The 26,181-nt window shown below is 39.9% G+C and overlaps 1 protein-coding gene across 1 annotated transcript in view; it reads left to right on the top strand.

The window, feature by feature from the left end:
* Nucleotides 1–25,276, top strand: part of LOC107385341 (neurexophilin-2) — a 65,155-nt gene extending 39,879 nt beyond the window's left edge. The window contains exon 2 of the mRNA XM_015959164.3: nucleotides 24,321–25,276. Within this exon, the coding sequence (XP_015814650.1) occupies nucleotides 24,321–25,127 (807 nt within the window). The 3' untranslated portion in view covers nucleotides 25,128–25,276. The remainder of the gene's footprint in view (nucleotides 1–24,320) is intronic.
* Nucleotides 25,277–26,181: the final 905 nt, after the last annotated feature.

The following is a 26,181-nucleotide window of genomic DNA, read 5'->3' as shown; positions in this document are numbered from 1 at the left end:
TACTGGGAGGGAGATTGGAGGGAAGTGCGGAAGTGGAAAGATCAAAGACTGTAGGAATTAGGGATGGAGGAAAAGAAAAGGCAACAGGAACCAAATCTAATTCTTGTTAGGGATAGAGTGTGAAACTAGCACAGCTAAAGTGAAAGAGAGAAAACGGATCGACACAGAAGTGATGTAAAATTTCAAATGATAGAGAAAATTAAGAATGAAGAGATCGGAGATGAGAGCAGCATGTTGGAGCAAAATGTATGTCATCCCATAATCACGAGTAGAATGAAGCTTCGAGGAAGAAAAGCATGAAAAATTAAACAAAGACAAAGAAGATGGAAAAACATTGACATTTAAAATGAAAATGAGAGAGCATGACTCGGTCATTGTGAAAACAGCATTCTGAAGCCTAATTCAGTTTAGGTACACCAAAAGGTTAGTCAGAAAGTTTACAGGTCATCTTCACTAATAACCCATTTTTTAATTAATATTTCTGATTAAAATCTGTCAGTTTTTCATGCAGGCTGAACATGAAAATAGTGTCCTACATATTTCTCCTGCATTAGCTTCTGATAAAAAATAAAAACTCTAGGGTTTGAAAATCCTGACAGATCTCTGTCACACTGTCACAACATTCATGGACTCACACATCTTGACTCACGATGGGGAAAACTGTTGTTGGTTTAGAGTCCAGGAAACGGCAGAGTTTCCCCCTCATAGAAGCTAACTGTTAGCATTAGCAACTCCACCACACGGTAGAACTTCTTCAGACTTGTGTTATTTGTTAAGATAAAACATCAACATTAAGCAGAGTCAGTGGTAGAGTCATGTTGATGTTATCCAATCTAAGGCGAGATGTCCAAATATCAGGAAATAAGACTCAAAATTCTGATTGGTTTAATGAACTGAACTGTATTGAAATGTTTACTTTGTGAATTGCCTTCAGACAACTCTTGTCATGATTTTGCACTGTATAAGTAAACTGAACTGAATTATCCATCCTCAAACAGGCAGCGCCTTTTTCCCTAGTATGACTTACTAGGCATTCATTCTTACTAGAGACCACTGCAAATGTAATAAAAGTACGAGTAAAGTTGACCTTTAAAGAACTTTTGTATCTCGTAGGTGAAATAACTATCTTGATTTAATGGCTTCCCTCTGAACTTCATATTTTATAGTGGAATGAGCAGAAATAATTATATCATTATATATTAGTGTTTAATCTTACCTGAGGGTGCCTTTAACCTGATGCTGATGGATATGGCAGGAATTTAATGAAATTGTTAACACTCCATCTGGCTACAGAGCCAGCATCTATGCTAAGACATTTCCACTCACATCATAAATTATGTCAGACGGCCTTTTCATGTACTTTTAGAATTACGGGATTTCACCCATCATGCTAGTCACAAATGGCATCATGGCTCTGTTTGACCAATCAGCACGGGCCTGCGATGCGCTCAGTTCTCGTGTTTGCAGTCGGATCTCTAAAACTAATAATGCTAGGTTTGTGAAATGCTCACATCACAAGGTTGACTAGTTGTGCTAAAGAAGGATATATGTGTAAATGTTAAACTCATTGAACTTGGTGAAGTCATAGCAAGAATATCAGAGCTGCTATAATTGAACATACACCCTGAGCAAGTATTAGAAATTATTTGTATTTTTAGGTAAAAGCCATTGTTTTTTTCGACATTATTTTCATATTGATCGTAGAAAGAATAACAACAATTATAATATTGAATACCTCTTATAGTTTAAACTAAGATTTCTATGGAAAATGGAGAATTGCAGTTATTGTGCTAGCCAATCTCACCACCAGTGATGATGATGATGATGATGATGAATAGAGGGAAGATGACACTGAGAGAAGATGCTGAAGTATATAATATTCTAATATTTATATATGATCAAAAAAGGTATCTATTGCTCGAATTTTTTTTCTAAAATGTTCTACAGTAATCAGATTTTACAAAAAATGTACTATATTGTGTACTAATTGTCATCATACCAATTTATTTCTAAGGCGCTTTGACAAACAGCATGCGAGCTGACCAAAGCACAGACAACACTTACATAAAAATCATACTAAACAGATGAATAACAGTCAATAAACTCACCTAAAAAGCGATTAAAAACATTAAAAGGGATGTAAACGTTAAAAACACATAAAAAGAAAGTCATGGTCCAAAAGTCACCATGGGGTTTAAATTTAAAGTTTTTAATTATTTCAATGAGTTCACTATAAAGGGTGTCACTACCCCAGCCAGGTCTAGGAACCCCTGGGAGGTCCAACACAAAAAGGTAACTAAATAAGCAGACTTCACACCAGTCACCTTTAGTACAAACGTCTTTAATATTAACACAAAGCGTCCCGACGGGAGGTGACAGGATAACAAAACAATTAAAGATAAATGAGACATTTACTTTTATAAGGTATTAATTCTAAACTGCCGTTGTTAACTAAACAAACCATCCTTCAACTAAGATGGGTACAAAACACTACTGAGGCAAAAGGCAAACAGAACAAGAACAAAACGTTGTAAATGAAATGTAATTCTTGCCAAGAGTTGGTTCGGCTCAGAATACTCAATAGGGCCTTACCAGTACGGGGAACGAAACCCAAGCAATGAAAACCGGGAGAGAGGGGAGCTTGCCAAAAAGACCTATAGTTCTACCAAAGCTTCCCTAAAGGTGGAGTGCCCAATTCTCTCTCTCTCTCTCTCTCTCTCTCTCTCTCTCTCTCTCTCTCTCTCTCTCTCTCTCTCTCTCTCTCTCTCTCTCTCTCTCTCTTTTTTTTTCTCTCGCACAAGCCTCCTGTTAACAGAAATGTATACTAAGTGTCCACTTGTGGGTGTGTCTCAGCTTTTATGCACTGCACCTGGGGAAGTCTGATGTTTTTGCGGCGTGCCGCTCTCCATGGTGCTGAAGAGAAGCAGCACCTGGGGAAGTTTGGAGTTGCCGGAAGCAAAAGGCGAAGGAAAAACCTGTAGATCGTAACAAGGGTGAAAAGTGGAATGTGAACACAAGCACCAAAGCCACATCTACTGTTTGGAGGTTGTAGTTGCAACTTGCAACAATAAAACTAGATTTCCAGCCGTTGGGATACCAGGTTTTCTGCCGATATGTGACATTTTTACTTGGGTCCATCTGTTGTAGGCTTCACCTAAACTCATTCTGGTTTTACATCTTTTATGGTCGCTCCTCTACTTACAAAGATAATGACATCTTCTGCTCAGAAGCAGCTGCTTGACTTGCCGAGTCCACCATTTTCCGCAGTGCCAGCCTTGCTGTGTTGAGCGGACTGTTTGGCAATCCACAACGACGCCCTCTACTGGCTGGAAGATGTAAACATAAACCCAGTGTCGTGCTCGTCAAACTACATATATTTTAATTAAATTGTAGCTTTTAAAGGAAATTCTGTACCTTCATTAATGCCCCGTGGAAGTATTTTTTTCTACACTTAAGAACCCATAAAATTTGAATGCCAATCTGTCAACATTTTAGTTGCCAATAAACAGACTAAACAAACGAGTCACATAACCTAAGTACTTCCCAGGAGAAGCACTTAAATCCATCCTGGTGGGACATAAACAAGAATAGGTGAAAAAAAATCAGACCAACCTCAAACAAATCAGTAAAATGGTGGGAAAAAACTTAAAATCAACATTTTAAAAGGTTGTCTACCAGAGGAAAAGGACTCAGGCTAAGATGCAAATGAGTACGGATGAGTTGAAATGAAAGTAGTTGTAGGGAGCAGGACTGCAGGTGGTTGGGGGAAAAACGGGGGTGGGGGGTGGGGGGGGGGGGGTTGGGCACTGGACTGAAAAAGAGCAGGTCTTTATTATGGTGAGTAACTTTGACACAGTTGCGCTGCGCCCAGTGCCAGTCCATCCGTCATCCAGCTCTCCTACTGATGAGCGCTGGAAACAAATCTGAGGAAGCCGGGCTTTACTTTGCCGCCTGGGTGACTTGTCGGAGTCGTCATGAGCCTATGTGTTCCTGTATCCCTCCCCAGCTGATGTCTCCCAGGCTCAGCTTCACCCGCTGGCAGTCTCTCCCCCTCGCCTCCCCCTCTTCCCTTCGTCTCCCCCTATTCATTATGCAGATATTTTTTCCCCCTTGCCAGTCCTTCATGTTTATTTCATTCTTTATTTATCTCAAATGTTTTGTTGCTGTTTATCTGTTTGCAGAGTGCGTGCGTACGTGTGCTTGATAAGATGCGAAACACAGAGGGCATCAATCACTGTCACTTAGCTGTTCGGCGTGTCAGCGGCAGACGTAGCCGTCCTCCAATCCTTTCACTGCTTAGTCTAACTTCGATGAATTTTCAACTCCTTCAGTACATAAATCTGCGAGACGGGGAAGGAGTGAGAGAAGATGCGGGAGAGCTGGATGAGGACAAGTACTTTGTGCTTTTGCAATCTGAGTCAAATACATGTTTACACATTTACAATTGAGAAATCCAGGAGCGTGGTGTCAGATCTCATATTCAGGACTCTGTGCCTCTGCCCCCCCCCCCCACCCCCCACCCTCCCCCACCTTCTGTAGACTTCTGCAACAGTTATTTAGATGGATGATTAAAGTTAAGCCACAGCCAGCAAGAGTCTCAGCATTCTTATTTAAGGAAGAATGGGCAAGCTGTCATCTTTTGATGCATTGCCTGCCATTCTGCATGCAAACAAGACGCGCTTTCTTCCCAGTCCCTCCCTTTTCATTTCATATGTATCCCCAAAGACTTCCCTTAGTCATTGATCAGGTGCTACTGTGGCATCAGTGGATACATGTGGGAAGTCTGCCCACCCAGCAAACCAGGCTCAAAAAAGAAAAAAACACTCCTGCATCCTGATCTGGTGCAATCAGAACAAGGATGAAGGGAAGACTACAGCACATTGATAATCTGTGTCTGGCTCCTCAGCGGGAAACTCTCCCAAGGTTTTACCATCAAGCTTATTTGTCTACTTCAGGGCAAACTGCATGGAGGCAAAACATAAAAAGTTCTTTATTTACAATTACAGGTGTTTTTATGAGTTTTTACAATTTATGATTTGAGGTAATTTCATTTGCATATTTTTTATGTTTTAAAGTAATGCTCATCTTACAGGAGTGTTTGACCTGGTTCAAGGAGTTAACAGATGAACTCAAATAACCTTTAAGTGGGTTTAAATGTTAGCGCAATAATCCACACTGTGTTTCCTCTGAAATTACCACATTTAGCTACAGATTCCTACACTGTTAACGCACTATTGCCACCTTCTGAAAAAAGTTACCATATTTATGTATTCAGAGTTTGTCTGTGACATAAATTCAGAAGTTCTTGGCTGGCAGGTGAAGATCTTGAAGAGAGGCAACAGGTTCTGCTGCAGGTGTAGGAAGTTCCAAATCAGCAAAGAAAATAAAGATCAGGGAAGAGAGTTGGAGGAGAATTCTCCTGGTAGCAAGTCACAAAACGGTGAACAAAGAAAAAAATGCACAACCAGATGGTGGTATCTAATGAAGACCATTTGGGCCCATTTTCTTATTTATTTATGAATAAATAAATAAATGTATTTGTTTGTTTGTTTGTTTTTATTTATTTATTTATTTATTTATAAGAAATAATCCGGTGACGGCTCTTGTCCTAGTAGACCCCACAAAAGGCAACAGAGCGTTTTTAGTTGAATAACCTGCGTCTATGTATATAAAAGCCAGACCAGAAGCTGTTTGAGTTCTTTGATTTTATTTAAAACTAGAATGTTTATGAGTTATTAAAAGAATAACTGAAAACAATTGTTTAGGTTGTTTTTAATTTTCTCTACAGTCCAGCAAGGTAAAAAAAATAGCTATTTCATGTACGTATTTGGTAAAACGGCCTGTATTGTAGTGTATAGCACCACCTCAGGGTTCTACAACCCCCCAAGGCACGTTACAACACAATCAGTCATCCACACATTCACACGCTGGTGGGGATGAGCTGCAGTGTAGCCCCAGCTGTCCTGGGGCACACTGACTGAAGCGAGGCCTGCCAAGCACTGGCGCCACCAGTCTGCCCGCCCACCACCAGCAGGCAACGTGGATTAAGTGTCTTGCCCAAGGACACAACAGCAACATTCTCTGGTGGGAGCCGGGATCAAACCTGCAGCCTTTCGACTTATTGCTCTACCTCCTGAGCTACTGCTGCCCTTTGTTCATTTATTTAAAATGCGTTTATTATTTTTTTATTATGGTTAATGTAGTTATGTTTTTTTGTTTTAGTTTTGGTGCTACAAACCCACAATCCAGCTAAAAGGTAACGTGGTCAAATTCTAATCCAAGAGTTTGGGCCTTCTTCCCCTCTTACTTTTCCTTCATACCTTCATTTATAAATCAGACAAACCTGCTTAAGAAAAGAATGTTAAAAGGACAAAAAATGCCAGCAAATATACAGCGTTCTATCAAAATAAAGTGCTCATTCATTTATGGTCAGGATTTCATCTTCTAAGTTTTTCAAAACATCTGCTATGGTCCAGAGTAAAAATGAATGTTTTGTGGGACGTCCTCTTGAGGACTAAAATCTGTGGCACCCCTTTTTCAGGAAGTGGAAGTTAGTTGGAGGAGTTGGAGGTAGAAAATGGCAGGATTTAAAGTCTCTCTCATTAACATTTATGGTATTTGACATCTCGCTTCTAATTGGCAAACAGCAATGTGACTTCCACTGCCTCTGATCACTCTGCAATGCTGATGTTTAATCTCCACAAATAACCCAAACCTGAATGCGCCCCACCATGCTGTGGAGTTGCTAATGCTAACAATTAGCTTTTTCTAGTCAAGACTCACTCTGCTGCGCTCAGAGGAGGAGGAGGAGAATATCCTTGCTGGGCATTTATCAGATGCAGGGCATGCAAGACCTTTCTAACATCCCATCATGGATGTAAGTGTTGTGTGTGAATGTATAATAATAATAATAATTATTATTATTATTGTATGTTTGTATGCTTTCACTGAAGTGCCAGAATCGATCCATGCTTATTATTATAATAATAATAATAATAATAATAATAATAATAATAATTATTATTATTATTATTATTATTATTATTATTATTATTATTATTATTGTTGTTGTTGTTGTTGTTGTTATTATTATGTAATAACCTACAGTGTGTTGTTTGTGTAGTCCAGCTAATTTCCAGAAATTGTTTCCTTATTAGAATAATATTGTAAAATGTAAAAGAATAATAATAAAATAGTCAAAAGTTGCTATTTATTTTCATGTTTTCTTTTTCTATTTATATTTTGGTCATACCCTTTTTTAAATGTTGAATCACAATGCATTATGTGTTTCAGCGGAGAAGTTTACAGCTCAAAGTGACAGATGGGGCCAGTTTAGATCATGATACAAAAAAGAGAAGCTGCTTTTGGAGTAAAATTTAACAGTGTGAATCTGAATGAGTAATGGTCAAAGAAATTATGAGCTGACTGTTTCCTCATAGCCAACAGCTTTGATAGTTGTCTTCTTCTCATTCACATTGAATGTATCCAAGAAACCCATTATCTTCACCATTGAGTGAATGGTCTTTTTATCTGTACATAAAGTTTTTTGTGATGTTTAAGTTACAATGTGTTTGGATAATGTGATTCTTAAGAAAATAGATACAATAAGAAGACATCAAGTTTCACTAAAAAAGTGCACAGGCATATCACACACTGCTGGATTTCCTGTTTGGACCTGCCTGCACTGGTCAGAGACGTGAAATAATTTTTTTTGAAAAATCTGCCTGTCTCACCTTTTTCAGGATGCATTCATTTTTCATGCATGTCTTTTGCAGATGTTACACCAATAATCACTTTTTAATTTTTTTTTTATTTTGGCTTGTAGTTTGAGGAGGTTCGAACCTCATCTGACTTAGGCAATGATTGCAAAGTCATTCAGGAAATTTCATCTACAGCAGTTCTTTTGTTTAAAACAATGATTACCAAAACAAATATGACCCTGTAGTGATCTAGAAGCACATCGGCGGTTTGAGATGGAACGTTTGCCGTTTTACTTATTTTTCACTTTTCTTACACTTGGTACTTATGATTGCACACAATTGTTTCAAACTGAGAAATACTTAGGTTATTAACATGTTCAGGAGGAGGGTTATATTTTCTTGTGAGTCATGGTAATGTTTCACTTGGAGACATAGGCACCAAATGACTAATATTCCTGTACATTTATACAAGGAGGTGTAGTTGAATGCTTTTATGTATAATTTATAAATTATGATTCTGAAAGTTTAAGAGAATTTTAGCGCTGAGAAGTGAGACTAAATCCACCCAGCAGATAGAGGAACACACAGACGGACGTGTTGCCTTATGATGGACAGGACATGTGGTAGACGTCCCCCACCGCGACTCGGTTCTGGCTCCTGATTCTAATGGATAAACAGAAAAACCGAGACTGAAACAGTTGATTTTTGTGCGGCCAAGTGAAAAAATGCCAAAGCACAGTTTGGATTATTTAGATTTTTCCTTTTTTGTGATGTGCAGAGAATTTCTGAATTATTAATTCCTACTTAAGTTTACCTAATTCCTCACTACATACTCTGTGATGGCATCAGATGCCAGAGTAACTATCATCTCTCTCTCTCTCTCTCTCCTTCTTGAAACGTTATTTTACCTTCAACAGAAATCTCATTAAAACTGAGAAAAAGAAGAAGCTTTATCCTGACTGAAATTATTTCAGACCTAAGCTGGTTCTTTTTGAAACAATATTAGAAATATTACTTCTCAAGAAAGCTCTGATTATTCTCTCTGGGCTGATGTGAGTCTCATTTCTGTCTTATTGCACTCATAATCTCACTGTGTGTCGTATATATATTGTCTTTTTACCTTTTTTTCCTCTTTCTTTGCACTTTCGCCTCATATTGTCTTACATCCCTCCCTTTTTTCCTCTGGACTCCCTCTTTTATTCGCTCTCTTTTTCTCCCTTGCTGTGTTATCTGCCTCGGCTCCATTTCCTTGCTCCTTGATACTCCCTGACTCAGTAGCTTTCATTTTCATGATAATCCAGAGACACCACTGGACTGCGAAATCGCTTTTACTGCCTTTTTTCTCCTTACCCCCCCCCCCCCATGTTTCTTCTTTTCACTCTTTTACTTTTTTCCCTCCTCTCCATATTGGTTTATCTTTTTTCCTCCTGGCTTTATTGTGCTTTTTGTAATTAAAAACCATTTTTGGCCCTTTTTTTTCTCCCACTTTTAGGGCGATGGTGGCGTGTTAACTGTTACCAGAGTTCACTTCTTAAATTCACTTTCTGATTCTTGCTTAAGCACATGACTTTCCTGTTTCAGGGGGACCGTTTCTCTGCTGAATTAATGCTAGATTAAAATGTTGAGGCAATTAAAAAGAAAATAAATGACCTGTTTTCTGTTCATCTAGTGGAAAGGCCTAGGTAGGCCCAGGTACGTGTTTTTGGTCCTCCTGCAGTGGTCGCTTTGACGAAAATTAACCATTAATTAAAAAGTTTCCATTCCTACAGGCTAGTTTAGCTAGTTTCTGTCAAGTTTAAAGCAAATTTGTGATTAAAACCTATGTAGCACAATGATATTAAGAAAATCAATGACAAAAGAGCAACATTTATGCTCAAATATGAAATAATTGAGTAGTCGAAATGCAAAATTCTCTAGAAATATAGAAAGGTCTTCCTATATAGCATTTAAAACTACAAGTCTAATATTCCTTTCATAAAATTTTAAGGAAACTTTTTTCATTGAAGAATCAACGCACAATGACCAACGAATAATGAACTTTCTCTCTACTCATTTAAAAAAATATTTTTATTATTTCAAAGTGGAATTTTAGAGGCTTTAATTTCATCAAAATGGTACAAACAATTATTTGTTTTCCCATCATTCTAATGTTAAATATCCCAAAAACCTATGAGTGGATTTCTTAACTAACAACTGAAGCGACTTTTAGTTTTATAGTTTTTATCTAACACCTGGTGAAATGTTATGTTTATTGTGTGTTTTAAATATTTCTTGTGGCTCCAAAACATTTCTACAAAGCAGAAGTTTTTTCAATGATTGTGAAGGTTGCAGACCTGTGTTCGGACCCTTTTTAGGCTGTGTGTTAAAAGTTGCATCACAGGATCTGAGAGTAAATTTAATTCACATAAAAATGCTAAATGAAAGACTTATCACAGTGAAAAATGTCTAATCAAATGAACCTGTTTTACTGTTTAATGCTGTTATAACAAATCTGCAAACAAGCTAGGTTTTGAATGCAAACACGGTCACAGAATACTCAGTCCTCCCCTCAGGCATCTTCCCTTCTGCCGGGAATGGAAACCTGCGATGCCAGAGGAAATTAGACATGGCTAAACACCAGTCACCCTTTTCTAGGTCCGAATGTCTTTTGTTGACTTCAAATGGTGTTTTTCTTTTTGGGTGTTCTGTTGCTAAAAACGAGAGTGTGTAATGAGTGGACGAATCAAGAAAGTGCAGCGGATCAGCAAGACTGACAACTGGAGGATCAAATTGTTTCTTTTGGTAGGAAATGTGTTATTGGTGGAGGTTTTTAGACAAATTTGAGAGAACCACTTCATTCTTTTTTTTAATTTATTTTGTCTCCACAATGTGTGTATAGCTTTTTGATCTTAGGACGTTAAGAGATATGACAAATAAAGTTTTAAGCTTATTTGTTTTCACAATTTGCCATTGCACCTTTAAAGCCAATTTAAATATAGAAGACATGTTAGAGAAGGGAATCACACACCCAAAAATGTCTTTTCCTTTCATTCTCAGGTTGTAAAATGAAGAAAGCATGTTTGAAAATGGCTTACTATAATGTAGGCAGACAGAATTACTGAAATGGAAACTCAGACTTCTGTCCTGAGGCTAATAATAAAGAGCTCTTTTAATATGTTGGTGCTGAATACAAATAATGTGGTATTTATTTATTTATTTATTTTGCTTATAGACGTAAACTCCGAACCCTAATCAAATAATAACAAAGTAGTAAAAAGTAAAATAATGCACATTTGGGTCACTTTTAATATAATTTGTCCTATTATATGTGCTATATTTTGATTAAAATACTAGTGTTAGAGTAAGTTTCTGGTTCTTTATTCTGGGTTTTATGCATGAATAAATGACATTAAATCCATCATTAAGTGGTTGTACACATTAAATAATGCTGAAGAACAGAAGCTGACTCCCATTCTGCTCATTGAAATGATACGTTAAACAAATTAAACATGTATAATCTTCTATTTAGTCTGAATAAACTGAGTGTGTCGATGCATTCTCCTCCATTGTTGATCCTTTGATTGACTTCAGCAAAACGGAGTTCTTGTGATGTGGAAAAAAATCTGTGGGAAATAAAACAATACAAAAAGCTGACTAGAACATCATCTGAAAGGATGTCACTAAGATAAAACTGTAATGTGGCTCTTAAGGTCGTTAAACCAGCCTGCCATGAGACTGTCTAACAAGTCAGCAGCGCCATCCAGACCACAAGGAAACAATCTGATGAGTGTCAGATTAATCAGAACAAATTTGGCTGTGTAAAAACCAGCCCCCATGGGACGTTTCAGGTCTCGCTTTAGTGAATAAAGTAAAGACCTCGAAAATTCAGAAGTAATTTGAAGCAGCCAAGACCCAAATTCCTCCTATAAAATGGATCAGTGAAGGTGCTTTGGGCAATTTCTGTGCATGTACTAATACAGCCTGTCTGTTGCCCCACAGTGCACATACAATAGTCGTTTTTCAGGAATTTTTGAATCAAATTCTTTTTGTGAGCATGACAGGACACCCCCACCCCCAAATCCCAGGAAATACAGATGGTGAATAATAGCTACTGGTTGCTGCTGCTGGGGAGGGATAGTTAGTTAACCAACACATCAAAGGTGTTTTTAAGTAATTAGTATGGTTTTGGGATGGTTTAAAACACTGAGGAAGCGGTAATAATGCAGCCACACCCTCCCCCTGCCACGCCTGGTGTGAGGGGTTGTGCCATGGTCTGCCTGAGTGTTCGTGGCAACCGGGTCTGGGGGTTTAAGATTCAGGCATCTGCCTGATAGATCCCAGTGGCTGTCTGGTGGGGTCTGGGTCCCTGGGCTCTGCTGGGTCCCCGGCGGTGGTGGTCACCCCTGGGTCCCGGGTCGCTGGGTCCCGGGCTCGGCCGGCTAGGGGGTGGGAGGCTGCGTGCGGGCCTGTGGGCTTGCCGCTGATATCTCCCGGGACTCTGCCGGCTGCTGGTTGTGGCCCCCCGGGGCGATCCTCTGTGCCTCTCGGGGGGTTGGGGGGGGGGGGGGGGGGGGGCCTTTCCTGGTTGCAGTCTCCTTGGGGTTCCTGTGTTCTGGGGCAGCACCTGGATCTCTGGGAATTGGAGCTCCCCCCGTCTCCTGCGCATCTTTGGGGGGCGGATCTGTGGTCCCTCACACTCTCTGTTGGACGCTCCTATAGAGAAACCTTAAATAAACAAGCGCGTGTACACACACAGGTGCTCACATGGTGCTCTCAAAAGTATGGGCTTGGGAACGTTAAACACAGGTCTTGAGACTATGGTGGGCACTTAATGCACTGTGATTTATTATCGTGATTCTTCAGTTAAGCAATGTTGATTATATATTTTCTTCATCAAGTTGACGCAGTGATAGCTTGATCTTGTTGTATTGTTGTTGTGTCCCTTTTTTTGCCTTTTTCTGCAGGTCTAGAAGCAGACTCTTGTTCATTGTTTATTTTTGTGGAACACCCCCCCCCTCTCTCTCTCTCTCCCCACCTTTTCTTTTCCTTTCTCTTTCACCTCTGTCTCCGTGTCTGGTCGGAATTACAAAGCATTCAACAACAATAGCATTAAAGTTTTAAGTATCAGGCGTGACATTAAAAGCAAACACTTTGATGCTCCACCTGAGAGTAAATCTGTAAGGCTTGTCACCAGCATTCAGACATCAATTCTGCTTGCTTCACAGCCAGACAGAACACGGTAAAAAAAAAAAAAAAAAAAAATGCAGCCAGAATGTGAGATGATGAGATAAGCACAGACAAAAATGCATTTTTCCTGCTTCTTCAATCTTTGTGAACATATTACTTACAGTTGTTTATGTGTTCTACACATCTCCTACCCACTTTAGATTACCATGTTTGATCACTGGATTTCCTAGATTTCTTGGGTATTGCTCCAAAATGTCTAAACATTTTGATTTACAGACGTTTTATTTTCTTCTTCTTTTCCTGTTCTATGCAGAAGAAATACTTGTTTGACAGAGTAAATTGAGGTTTAATTCTAGAAAAATGATCCAATTTCCATAACCTTCCTTTCTGGAGTTAATGCTTCAGTATTTCTTTTTTATTTACAGCAAAGATTAGCCCTACTGCAAAGAATTAAACTGACACTTTATCAAACGCTTTAACAGGCTATACTCTAAAACATTATTTCTTAAAAAGCATTTTTAACCCAAAATATTCAGCAGCTTGACTAACAATCAAGTGGACAGATAGTTTTCTTTGTAAACTTTCCTTCTTTTTTAGGAAATATTCAAGAATGTTATTTTCATTTAAAAAAGAATTTTCAGATTTTTTTAACATGCAATTTATTCTTCTTTTGGAAATACAACTGGTCACTCTGAGTTGCATATGCAGACTGATTGTGAAAACAGTCGTCTAATTGCATTAGCGGATGAAAGAAAAAGATGAAGAAACTGTCGAGTCAGAAAAATCCAGACCCTTCCACATCACAGGGAAGCGTTGGTATTCATACCATTCAGATCTTATACCAGGGGTCGGTAACCTGTTCCCATCAAAGAGCCATTATTACCCATTTCCCACAGTAATGAAAACACCGCAGCAGTCACATCGTTGTGGGCGGGGCCTACCCTCAGACAGCAGAGCGCTGCTCACAACAGGTGACAGCAGCCGGTACCATGGGCGTCGCACCCGTGGGGGATTCAACACCCACACTTTTCCAGCTGTTTTGCTCACCTCCACACCAGTCTGGTTTCTTTACGTCGCACTCACTCTGTTTGCCTCATCTCCTTCTTCACCTCCCGCTTCTGGCAGCCAATGTCGGGTTTCCAGGAGAGCAGGAGAAGGAGGGACGGAAGAGCTTGACTGAATTCATAATTTTGCATCTTGACATTAGCTGTACAAAGTCTGAGTTTGATAAAGTGAAGAACAACAATTTGCAGAGGTTATAATAGGCGCGGCGCCAGGTTTTCATTTTTGGGTGGGCCACGGTAATTTTGGACGGACCTTAATAAGCAGTGACTTAGTGAAGCAGGCAGGTCGCGCTAGAAAATTTAGTTTAAAAAGACGTCATAAATGTGTTCCCCCGTCATTTTTATTTCTAAAATATGAAGTAAAAACTCACAATTTAATTTTCATTCATTTGCCATTAATATTTAGTCTACACACATGCGTTAAGTGGACCAACTTCCAGTAAAAGCAAAGCATCCAGCCCACCTCTCCAAATGCGTAAAATGTGCATCAGCCGCTAGTTAGGCGCGCCGCGCGCACCATCAGCTACGTCAGCCCAGACAAGAGCAGAGCAAATAGAGAAAGAATAGAGGATAATTGTGTCTGGATGTGGATGGAGATTACATTTTACATCAGCATGATCATCATTTAAATACATAAACTATCACCTGTCTTCTAGTCCATGCTATCAGCATTATTTTAATTGGTGTGTGTGTGTGTGTGTGTGTGTGTGTGTGTGTGTGTGTGTGTGTGTGTGTGTGTGTGTGTGTGTGTGTGTGTGTGTGTGTGTGTGTGTGTGTGTGTGTGTGTGTGTTCCACTTCAAACACTGGTCTAACCAACCAGACCAGCGTGTCCAGTAACATATTAATGTTACAGTTAAAGTTTCACTTCATGTAGGCTAGGAACATTTCACCTGCCGTGGCCCGACCGCTTCTGCTCCACATGAACTTTGGGCATAATCAAATGTCTCTACAGGTGCTTTCTGAGCTGAAGAGGCTATTCTGCCTCAGACTGGATGCGTCATGCGTGTCCATATTAGAGACGGGAACAAGCGCTGTTCAGCCAAAGTTTCATAATTTCATAAAAAGAACATTTTTCCAGGTGACACATTCCTCAGAGAGACCGGGTTTCCAGACCGCTTAAGTGGGAGGAAATCTCATGCACCGTGGTTCTGCACTGCGCTGCGAACCCCTCTACAGATCTTCAGCTCACTGTCCACCGTGGGCGATCCGAGCCACGCTGAACACAGTGTCCAGTATAAAGCTCTGATGTTCTGATGGGAATCATTTTCTGACGCGATGTGCGTTAACGATTAAAATGTCAGCTCATCCATGCGCATCAGTGTGCGTTGGGGTAATTCTTTCAAAAAAACCGTCATCCTTGAGTTTATCCGTCAAAATAAACAGTCAAATGAAAATATCTGTAAACTGCCATTTAACTGTTTTGACTTCCTGTGAAGATTGTTGCAAAGAGAAACAATTAAACTTGTTTAACCCCAGAGCCTGTGCTGCACTTCGTGACTGTAAATGAGGGGAAAACGATTTAATGGGATCTTTTTCTTTTCAACATGGTTTAATGTAAAGTTTCATTTAGTACAAACTTTAGTTACACCAATCTAACGAGACAGAGCCTGGATTTGTATTCTGAACAGTTTAAACATGTTTAAAACGGAGACATGCGTGACACGTCTAAAATTCGCACCTGCTACGCTATTATGGAAATTAAACTAACAAGATGATTAACATGAAATTATTTTAGGCACAGACAACATCCCCCACACTTTTGAAAAGCTTGCAACGCGCCTGGTCGCTCGTGTACATCAAAGTTGTCTTTCATAAAAAGATAATCAATAAAACGATTAAATAAAGTGGATCCAGAAGCTGTAGCCCGTCTCTGCCTACAATATTTTGATATTTTTCACCCTGTTGATGGTTTTACTGAGCAGGTGCCACTTTTGTCATACGTTTCTTTTTAAAACATGTTTAGACTGTTCAGAATACAAATCCAGGCTCTGTCACGTTTGATTGTTGTAATTAAACTTTGTAGGTGGGGAAGGTCAGAAAAGGATCCGATCATTTTGTTTTTCCCTCATTTACAGTGACGGAGATAACGGCGCAGTGCCCCTGGCTCTGGTGTTAATCAAGTTAAATTTTATCTATTTTCACAAGAAAACAGAACAGTTAAAAGCAGGGCTTGTGTTGACCGGATAGTTCCCGTATTTGAGAAAGAATAGAAAGAATTACCCCGACGCATGCAGACGAACTGACATTTTATTCCACTTAAATCGCAGATGTTGCTAAATCACTCAAGAAAAGATTCCCATCTGAACATCTGAGCTGGACATTGCTCAGCGCATCTCGCTGTCAGCGCATACATAAGGTACACAGCTAGCTGAAGTTGTGGAGAGGGGTTTGGAGTGCATCGCAGAACTAGAGCGCATGCGGGAAGATTCCTCCCACTGAAGCGAGTGTTTTCCAAACCCTGTCTCTCAGAGAGACTTGTCACTTAGAAAATGTTCCCTGATTATGAAACTTTGGCTGAATAGCGCTTGTTCCTGTCTCCAATGTGGCGTCGCATCCAGGAGTCGTCTGAGGAGAAGCCCAGAATCTCACAACGTCTTCAGCTCAGAACACGCATATGATTACGCACAAGCATGACACGTCAACCCGGTCTCACAGTAAGACTGGGTTGGACCTGTTCAGGTTTACGCAGACAATCTTTACATTTAGAATTGGCATACAGATGTAAAATTTATGCAGTAAAATATAAAGCATTTTATTTAAATATCATTCATTATTTTACAAGCACAGAGAGCCGCATCAGATGGATGGAAGAGCCGCATGCGGCTCCAGAGCCATGGGGTGCCGACCCCTGTGCTAGCCTACTTTATTGTCCCCAGCAATTTTTAAACCCCACTCAAGTGTATGGTTATTGTCCCCAGCAATTCTGAAAAAAAACAGACGCCCTTGCCCCCCCCCCACCCCCCCCCCCCCCACCCCCCCACCCCACCTCGCTCCTCCAGGCTACCTTCTAATCCATGAAACCGGAGCACCAGAGCTTTTTTTCCGCAGAAAATGGCATGGCCTCACAGGGCATTTGTTAATTTTAGAAAAAAACAACATATTTATTGAAATCCTTTATTACAAGTGTCACATTAATGTTAATAAGTATAAATGTCACAATTGCTTACTTTGGACACTTTAGAATCATCCCGCAAAGGTTTTTAATGGAATACTAGGCAGTTTTGTCTTGTTTTTAGCACCCCCTAGTGCCAGTAGTGAACCCAAAAGCAAAACTTATCTCCTTGTTCTGTGCTCATCTGTTTAACACCTTAATCTAACAGCTGAAATGTCTCCTCAAACTGCCTTAGTGTCTACAGGAGTGGTTTATCACTAAATCAAACAAATCAGCTGAGTTCATGATCTAAAACATGCAGGAAACTGTGCTGCAGCACCAGGCACGTCAGCTCCACTTTATTATTTCCAACAGGGACTGGACTAGCACTCTGAAGTTGCAAGTGCGATATTCTGGCCACGAAGGGCAGTGGGGTGACATTTCTCTAAAAATTGTAGTAAAATAAAAAAAGGTAGGGATTTTGTAATAAAGTGGATAAATATTTAGTTTTACACCCTCTCATCCCCAGTTAGTGTGTTGTGACTGCTGTAAACGAAACAGAAAGCAATCAGTAAAACGAGAGCTTGTGGTTTGAAGTGTGGTGGGAGCGGAACTGGGCATTTGACTCTTCTGTGTGACAGCAGATCAATGCACCCCAGAGTACCGATAGAAATGAATAGATTGTCACCAATAAAAGTCCAATTAAACAAAGGAACAAGCCTCTGAGACGAGCAGCTCTCATCTTCACATCAGTCCTTGTTGTGGGAGGTGAGGCCTGGATGTGGGCTGGGCAGCCAGCGATCCTTGTTCATTTCCTCTGAATGTTTTTGCTATCAAAGAGGTGTGAACATTATGGATGAATGTAAGAGTGGGCAAACTGCAGATGCAAGATCAGATAGACAATAGAAAGAACGAAAGAAAGAAAGTGAGAGGCTTGTAACAATTGATCCGAAGCACTCCCCATGATGAAAAGAGATCTTAATATATCAGGTTTCAGCAGTCAATTGTAGAGGTTATTTGACCTTATTTAATAAGTTAGGATATGTTCCCTCACTAAACCAATCTATTTGCAATAAGGTGAGTCTTATACTTTTGCCTAACTATCTCATCTATACATGCAGTCTCCTTATTGAACAATCCAGACATTTTATTCTTGCATGTACTTCCAAGTAGTTTATAGGCCTTCCATCTCGGCTCCAGCTTTTTGCTCATATGGAGCTCTAAATGAAGTTAAAAAATGATTCATGTTCCCCTTTCCTAGAAAATGTACAAGATCTCCTTTCCCTACCCTCACCCCCGTCTCTTCTTCACTAATAACATTTTCTTCACTATATTGTTCTATCTTCCAAGCTCTGTAATCTGATTGTTGCTTCAATGATTGTGCTGTTATTGAGTTGCCTGTATCATACATATGTATAAGTCCACCACAATACTTATTTCACCTTCTGCTACTTTTCCCCCTTCAGCATCCAACCAATCAGGAATATCCACAGTAATAGTTGTTAAACACGTGTAAAGCTCACCGTGTGGATAGCCCAATGGAGACTCTGGGCATGGGATCGTGTGAAATTCTGATGGTTTGGAAATTTTAGTATTGTCATCTCACAACATTCATATATTTCAAAGAGGAATAAAAAAATTAAAGCAAGCGAAAAGTTATTGATTTTTTTTCAATATCACAAATAGCTGTTTTTATGTATCATTTTGAGCAAAATGAGTCTCAAGCATTTTACCAAGATGTCTGAAAAGCAAGTCAACATTTCAAAGAAAGGTATGATATGATGTGTGATAAAAATTTCATTTTTTAATTCAAAATCAATAAAACCATTTACTTATGAGAAAAGGGGTTTACTAAACAAGCTTTGAAAGTATAAGACATTGATTTTCTTAGTCAGACCATCAGAAAATGTGTTCCTGTACAATTATGGAGAGATTCTTGACATTGACCTGGTTGTTGAGCAGAAGCTGCAGCAATGAATTGTCTACTTTGTCTAGCTTCAATGTAAACCACAGCTTGTCTCAAGGAGCTTGTTTCAATCTCAGAGACTATGTGGTCTGAGGCTGTTGTCTGCCCTTGGCATGATCTCCTATGGCAAATTGGTTCAGGATGAGGGCTCAGACAAAGACTTGGATTAAAAGGAAGTAAAGTACCTTGCCAACATCCCTAGTTAGATCCCGGTTCACGTGGAATTTCAAAATTGTCCGACAATTTTCAAAAAAAATTAAAAAAACAACTGATTTCACACACAAAAATTATCCGGGTCAACGGGAAATCTCACAAGATCATTTGTGACATTGGAGTAAACATCCGTCCATCATCTACGCGTCACATTCAACAGGCAGCTTGCTTGTTTGTCTTCAGAGTTGGAACAAGGCAATCCAACACGTTGAAAGTCTCACATTCATCATCAGAATGGTGCGGATGTCCTTCTGAGCAGACCAGAAGGCTCTGAACACACCTCACATGGCAGGAATATCAGATAAAAAAGCTTACAGAGTAATTTTTGGTGTGTATTTAAGATTGTCGGAAGGCGAGGATCAGATCAAAAATAGGCATAATCTACGTGCCGTGTTAACCGGGTCTAAACTAAAAAAACCTGAGTTCTGATCAGGTCTGGAAAGAGGCTTGTTGAAAACCCACTGAAGGCTATGTTTTCCTTATGGGGTCACATCGGACCAATCTCCCACCACCAGCAGGAGGTACTCAAAGGGACTGGTGCTTCGTGGATTGGGCAACATATGGTCCGATTATTGTTACTGAATGGTACTATAATGTTGTTTATTCCATTTGGATCTTAAATGAAGCATGGCTCAGTTTAACATTAGAGAAAGAGCTACTGCCCTCTCAACTGTCCTCTTCTTTCTGAGCATTCCTTTTCTGTGGCCGTCTCCAACTTTAGGTCCTCCACCACCTCTCTTACCCATGGTGACCCACAAGGTTCTGTGCTGGGGCCTCTGCTCTTCCTCTATCTGCTTCCTCTTCAGCACATCCTGAGCTCCTTCAAAGGAATCTCCTACCATCTTTATGCAGATGACATCCAACTGTACATCTCCTTTAAGCCCCATGAGATGTCTAAGCTGCAGCTGTTACACACCTGCTTAAACTCTATTAAAACCTGGATGGCTGGGAGCTTTCTTCAGCTGAATGAAGATAAGACTGAGATCCTCTGACAAGCTGGTTCCCAAAGTCAGAGACTCTCTTGGTCAGCTTGCTTCTCACACCAAACCTTCCGTCAGGAATCTTGGCGTGACCTTTGACCCAGCTCTCACCCTGGATTCTCATGTCAGTTCTTTTGTTCGCTCTTCCTTCTTCCATCTCAGGAACATTGCTAAGCTGAGTCCCATTCTGTCCCACTCTGAACTTGAGACAGTTATCCACGCCTTCATCTCCGCAAGCTTAGACTACTGTAACTCTCTTTTCACGTGTCTGAGCAGAACCTCCCTGAACCGTCTACAGGTGGTTCAGAATGCCTGTGCTCGGCTTCTGACCATGTCCTCCAAACACACCCACATCACCCCGCTTCTCCTCCAGCTTCACTGGCTGCCAGTCAACTTCAGGGTTCATTTCAAGATCCTGGTTCTGGTCTATAGGGCCTTACATGGACAAGCACCATCTTACATTGGTGATCTTAGTCCCTACACCCCCAGCAGATCCCTGAGGTCCATTGATCAAAGCCTACTGGTTGTGCAGCACACCAGGCTAAAGGCTAAAGGTGACAGATAATTTGCTGCTGTGGCCCCCAGACTCTGGAACTCTCTCCCCCTGAGCCTGAGATCAGTGGACTCAGTGGTCTCCTTTAAAACGCAGCTGAAAACTCACTTGTTCAAGCTGGCTTTTGTATGACCTTCTTCACCACCCTCTCTTTATTCTGTTCTCCCCACCTATTCCACCTTCCTCAGGATCCACTGATTTCCCTCTTTCCTGTTCACTCTCTCTCTTTCTTTACATTTTTAATCACAACTGTCTATTTTTGGCTCATTTTAAATACATTTTTATTCATTTTCTAAATTAGTTTTTATATTTTTACATTTTTTGTTTTTGTGAAGCACCTCGTGATTTTTATCTTGAGAGGCGCTATAGAAATGACATTTTCTTCTTCTTCTGTAACTTTGTTTTTGGTATGTTTAAACACAGCTGTCCTTTTATAGCCATCCTATAAGTTTACAGTATTACACGAGCATTTATGATCTTTGCCTTAGACATCATGCCAAGACATCATGTATAACAACTAAAACAGCTGATGTGTAAATGGCTTTAATGTACAGCATGAACCAGTTTAGTCACAAGGTTTAGGGCCTAAACAAACAAGCCTTCTGGCTCCACAGCTCAACATTATTCACATTATTATTTGAATTCTACATTTTTTTAACACATTATTTGTGCTACGTAGCTTGTAGCAACAGCCACACTAGCAGGATAATCCTTCTAGGAAAACCACAAAAGCAATCATTTGTTGCTTTTTGAATGATTATTTCTTTGACTGCAAGTGTTTTAAAATTATGTGTGTGTGTTTTCTTTGTTGGGACTATTCTAACATATGCTATACAACACAAGACCCTAAAATAGTATGTTGTTTTCTCACGGAGAGCATTGAGAATGAAAAATCTCTTGACACTATTGAGGAAAAACCTTTTGCAATAGACTCTACATTACTCCAGAATCAATTTTTAAACCAGAAACTTAAAGAACAAAAGTTTATTTGTTTTAGTTTGACTAACTTTGTGCACATATGTCATTTTTCTCATGTACGCTTTAAGCCTGTGAGTGTTTGCTTGTGTTTGCTGTGCGCGTACATGTGTGTGTGTGTGTGTGTGTGTGTGTGTGTGTGTGTGTGTGTGTGTGTGTGTGTGTGTGTGTGTGTGTGTGTGTGTGTACCCGGAGTACCGATAGAGGCTATCACTCTAAAACTTACTCATTGTAACTAAAGTGAATGGCATCTCAGCATGAAGAAATACACACGGTTTTATTTCTCAAACTGTCAATCTTTCGCCGATGCCGCAGCCTGATTTGACCTTATAGCAAACATTTGCTGTTTCGCAAAGTCCATAACTTATGGATTTCACGTCAAGAGAAAATATTTGATATTTCTTCTAACAAACCCTCACCCTTCAAATGGATTAACTGTCAAGGGAGAAAAAATTTTCATATTTATGCTAATGGAAAGTCTGTCTGTTTATTGGTTTTTGTTGGCATTTCATTATTTCGAGTGCCACAGATGAAGAGGCTCTTCCTCCGTTCTCATCTTTTACCCATCTATCGATGTTTGCTGAAGTTGCTGACTGTGAACAGCTGCTTTTCAAATCTTTGGTCAGACTCACACCGGCCTCGGGCTCCATGCTTTTAGCTTCACACCGTTGACCCTGAAGGTTAGGTTGAGGTTCACGTTGCGATGCTTCTTCTGAGGATGGCTAAGGATTATGATGATCATGCTACTTCCTGCTCGGTGCTGTACACTAGAGAAATGATTAGGACTGCACCAGCAGAGTGTTAGCCTGACAGATGGCAACACACGGAGATATCTGACAGCACTGCTGACAGCGCGTTCACAGGAAGTCCCCATATTGCATGCACTGTGCACACTGTTTGTTGCTGTATATATTCAGATGTTTTTTTTCCTCTGCCATCAACCCAAGCTTATTCCTACCTGTCAATGCCAAAGTCAGCACACATCATACATTCGCCAGCTTAAAATTGCAAGACCTCTGCATACGGCTTCTGTCATGGCACAAAAGGGAATGGGGTGTGTTAAAAATCTGCAGTGAGACATTATCCCAGTCACATGTCATTTATCAAAACCTTTCTTTGTTGGCAATTCATTCCTCCAACGGTCAATAAACTTTCTGTTATTTTCCCCCCAATCAATCTGCTGAGAAATCAGCTCTGCAGCCATGTTAATGAACGGCGAGCCGAAATAGAGATAGTTTAATTGAATGACCGAATACATTAGGAGCCGTATTGAGTGCTGTACTTTTACCTCTATGAAAAGCAATATGTGGGTGTTATTAGGCTCCGTGATTGATGAAAATGAGGCAAGCACAAGCCTGTCGGTTTCTCTGCCTCGGATAGGAGTGATGGAACACAGAAGCTCTCCTTGCATGAGCACATGCAAAGATCTAATCCTGCAGTCCTGAAACGCTGTTTTTGTCTTGAGGTATGGGGTTGTTTTTCCACTAAGAAAATAGTTTTAAACTCCATCCAAATGCATCCTTGGGGGGAAGCGAATGTAACCCCCTCTCAATAGTTGTAATAATTCTCACTGTCACTTCATGACAGCTTCAAGCTAGAAGCCTGTGCATGTGCAAATGGTGTGCTGTTGTGTCTGTGCTGCATGTGTGTACACATATGCATATAGATGGCAGTGATGTGATTGATGAAACATAAAAGAAAGCAGACCAAGATTTCCAGTCAATCAGTCTTGCGAAGAACCACAGAGAGCGTGGATTAAAGGCAGAACGCTGTCTGAACAAAGACCCACATCCATTACCTTACACGCAAAGCTGTTTTTTCTTCTCTCGAGCAACTCTGACAACAAAATTAAAGTGTGTTAGCAAAAATATATGGTTTTGTTTTCTTGAATGCAGGAGATGAAACGTGGAGACATTTAACAACTGGGATGCTTGAGGATAGAAAAATGACGTGAGGTGGAAAAAAGGAGAGAGAAAGAGACGAGTACAGAGAAGTGACCTCTGTAACTTTAAAGAGTGTGGGAAATTATGTAAAATCAAATGAGACACAACAGAATTATTAAACATGATGTATGCTTGGTTTTATGTGGATAGACTTCAAAAGAGATCAAATCAGCCAAGTCCTGCTAACAGGTTCTTTATTCAACTCTGATTTCAGCTGTGATGATTAAATAAAAGGGTTAAAAGTTATATTTGAAATTAAGTTTTTTGATAGATTATTCATTTAGATTCGTCATTTTAAAAAATTATGAATAAAATGTATTTTCTACGGAATAATATCATCATTCTATTGCAAACCTGTTTTATTTACATTTAGTATATTGGATATATTAGAACTTAAGGAAATAACCAATTTCAGTGTAATATTATTAGTTGAAACCTTTTGTGACACTGGTTGAGATTGGGTTCATGCTCAAAAATTTAGTTATAAATAAGGATTTCCTGTGAAAAAAACTATTTCTAACCACATATTTTAATTCTGTGAGGTGCACCTTCAAACCAAACATTTCTTTAATTACATTTAGATCATTTATATTTATGGTATGTTTGTTTGTGACCAAAAAAATGGCCAATAATCTTTTTTTCTTCCTTTTTGTCTGTGTTTGCTTCAGGTCCAGGGACTGGAGAAGCAAGTGGACTTGTCAGATTTGGGCCCTGTTGGGTCAGTCATGAAAACTCTGCCATATGGCATGGGTGGAGGAGCAGCTGGCGGAGTTGTGAAACCTCCATATCAAACACGTATATTCTCCACATCCATTGACCAGTCGCCCTTGAAGTCCAAACCACCTACGTACAGTTTCTACAACCCATACGACTCAGGCCGAAACCAATCCCTGCTGCTCGATCAGACAGGCTACCGCTCCAAACGCAAGCCATCCCTAAAAACCAACATGAAGACCAAGAAAATCTTTGGCTGGGGAGACTTTTATTTCAGCGTTAAGACAGTGAAGTTCAGCTTGTTGGTGACAGGGAAGATCGTGGACCACATCAATGGAACTTTCACCGTTTACTTCCGCCACAACTCATCCAGCCTGGGGAACGTGTCGGTGAGCATCGTGCCTCCCTCCAAAGTGGTCGAGTTTGAGGTTCTTCAGCAGCCTCAGCTACACCCTCACACCCAGCAGGACATCCAGATCCAGGACACGCAGCAGTCCACCATCGACCCCAAAGAGGGGAAGACCCTCAACTGTAGGGTGGAGTACGAGAAAACCGACAGATCGAAGAAATCCAAACCCTGCCTGTATGACCCGTCCCAGACCTGCTTCACAGAGCACACTCAGTCCCACGCTGCCTGGCTCTGCGCCAAACCCTTCAAGGTCATCTGTATCTTCATTTCTTTTTTAAGCATCGACTACAAGCTTGTTCAAAAGGTGTGCCCAGACTACAACTTCCAAAGTGAGCGCCCTTATTTTGGATGAACAAGTGAGACTCAAGCGAGTGGAGAGAGAAAGACAATAATCACGGCGAAGATTGGAAGAACGATGAAAATGATACATACATTGATAACGATGAAAAAGCAGCGGACACATTTATTTTCCCTCTGAACTGCTGTGAATTGTGGATCTAAATAATGTATATAAAGAGTTATGAACAGTTTAGAGTATGGAGGATTTCTCTGACATATTTTCCAACTTTGTTAACATTTGTTTTTCTGTTTTCTTTTCTGTAAATAACGTGCTCATCCTCAGCAGACCTTATTGTTTTTAGATATATGTTTCTCTGTGTTATTACTTTCTACAGATGGAGAATTCAGTTAAAAGCAACCCAAATGGGTAATATTATGCCATGTGAGTACAAACTGAGCCTGTTAGGCAGCTGTGCTGTGCCATCACTGTGTGGCAGACATAATGTTATGGTAGACTGACTGTTAATCTTCCTCTCAGCTCTACGTTTCAAACCATGGATATAAGAGAGTTATATGTATGAGAAATGCTATGCTGGATATGCATACAATATACTGTATGAACAAGCACATTAAAATCTCTTTAACTGTCTGTCTTTTACTGGGTGAATATGTTCATTCATCGCTAAAAGCAGAATTGCCCGGTGCTAGCTGTGCAGAACAGTTTTATCTAATGCTGCAAGAACACTATTATGAATTAAACCACATTTTTCTCTGATTAGGAATTCAGACTCAGGCTTTCAGGGGAGATATACAATTTCAATTTTCTTAATATATATTGGAGGAAGGCTTGTTATGGGGATACATCAAACCAACCATGAAACATTCTTAAGATAAAATTGTTTCTCCTTTTTTAAGGAAGCTGATTCCAACCTTAATGGAAACCATTAGAAGCACTAGAAAGTTTTTTTGTAATTATAATGAAAACAGCAACTACTAAATTGCAAACTGTGATTGAAAGGTTCTTGTTTGTTTGAAGTTTTCATGGTACATGTGCTGTTTATCAAATTAGAATATCATGACAAAGTTGATTTATTTCAGTAATGTCATTCAGAAAGTGACACTTGTAT

This window comes from Nothobranchius furzeri, chromosome 3 (genome assembly GCF_043380555.1).
Source record: "Nothobranchius furzeri strain GRZ-AD chromosome 3, NfurGRZ-RIMD1, whole genome shotgun sequence".
In the NCBI taxonomy this organism is placed as follows: domain Eukaryota; kingdom Metazoa; phylum Chordata; class Actinopteri; order Cyprinodontiformes; family Nothobranchiidae; genus Nothobranchius; species Nothobranchius furzeri.
Note: the sequence above shows the minus strand (reverse complement) of the source record. Positions and strands in the feature narration are given on the sequence as shown.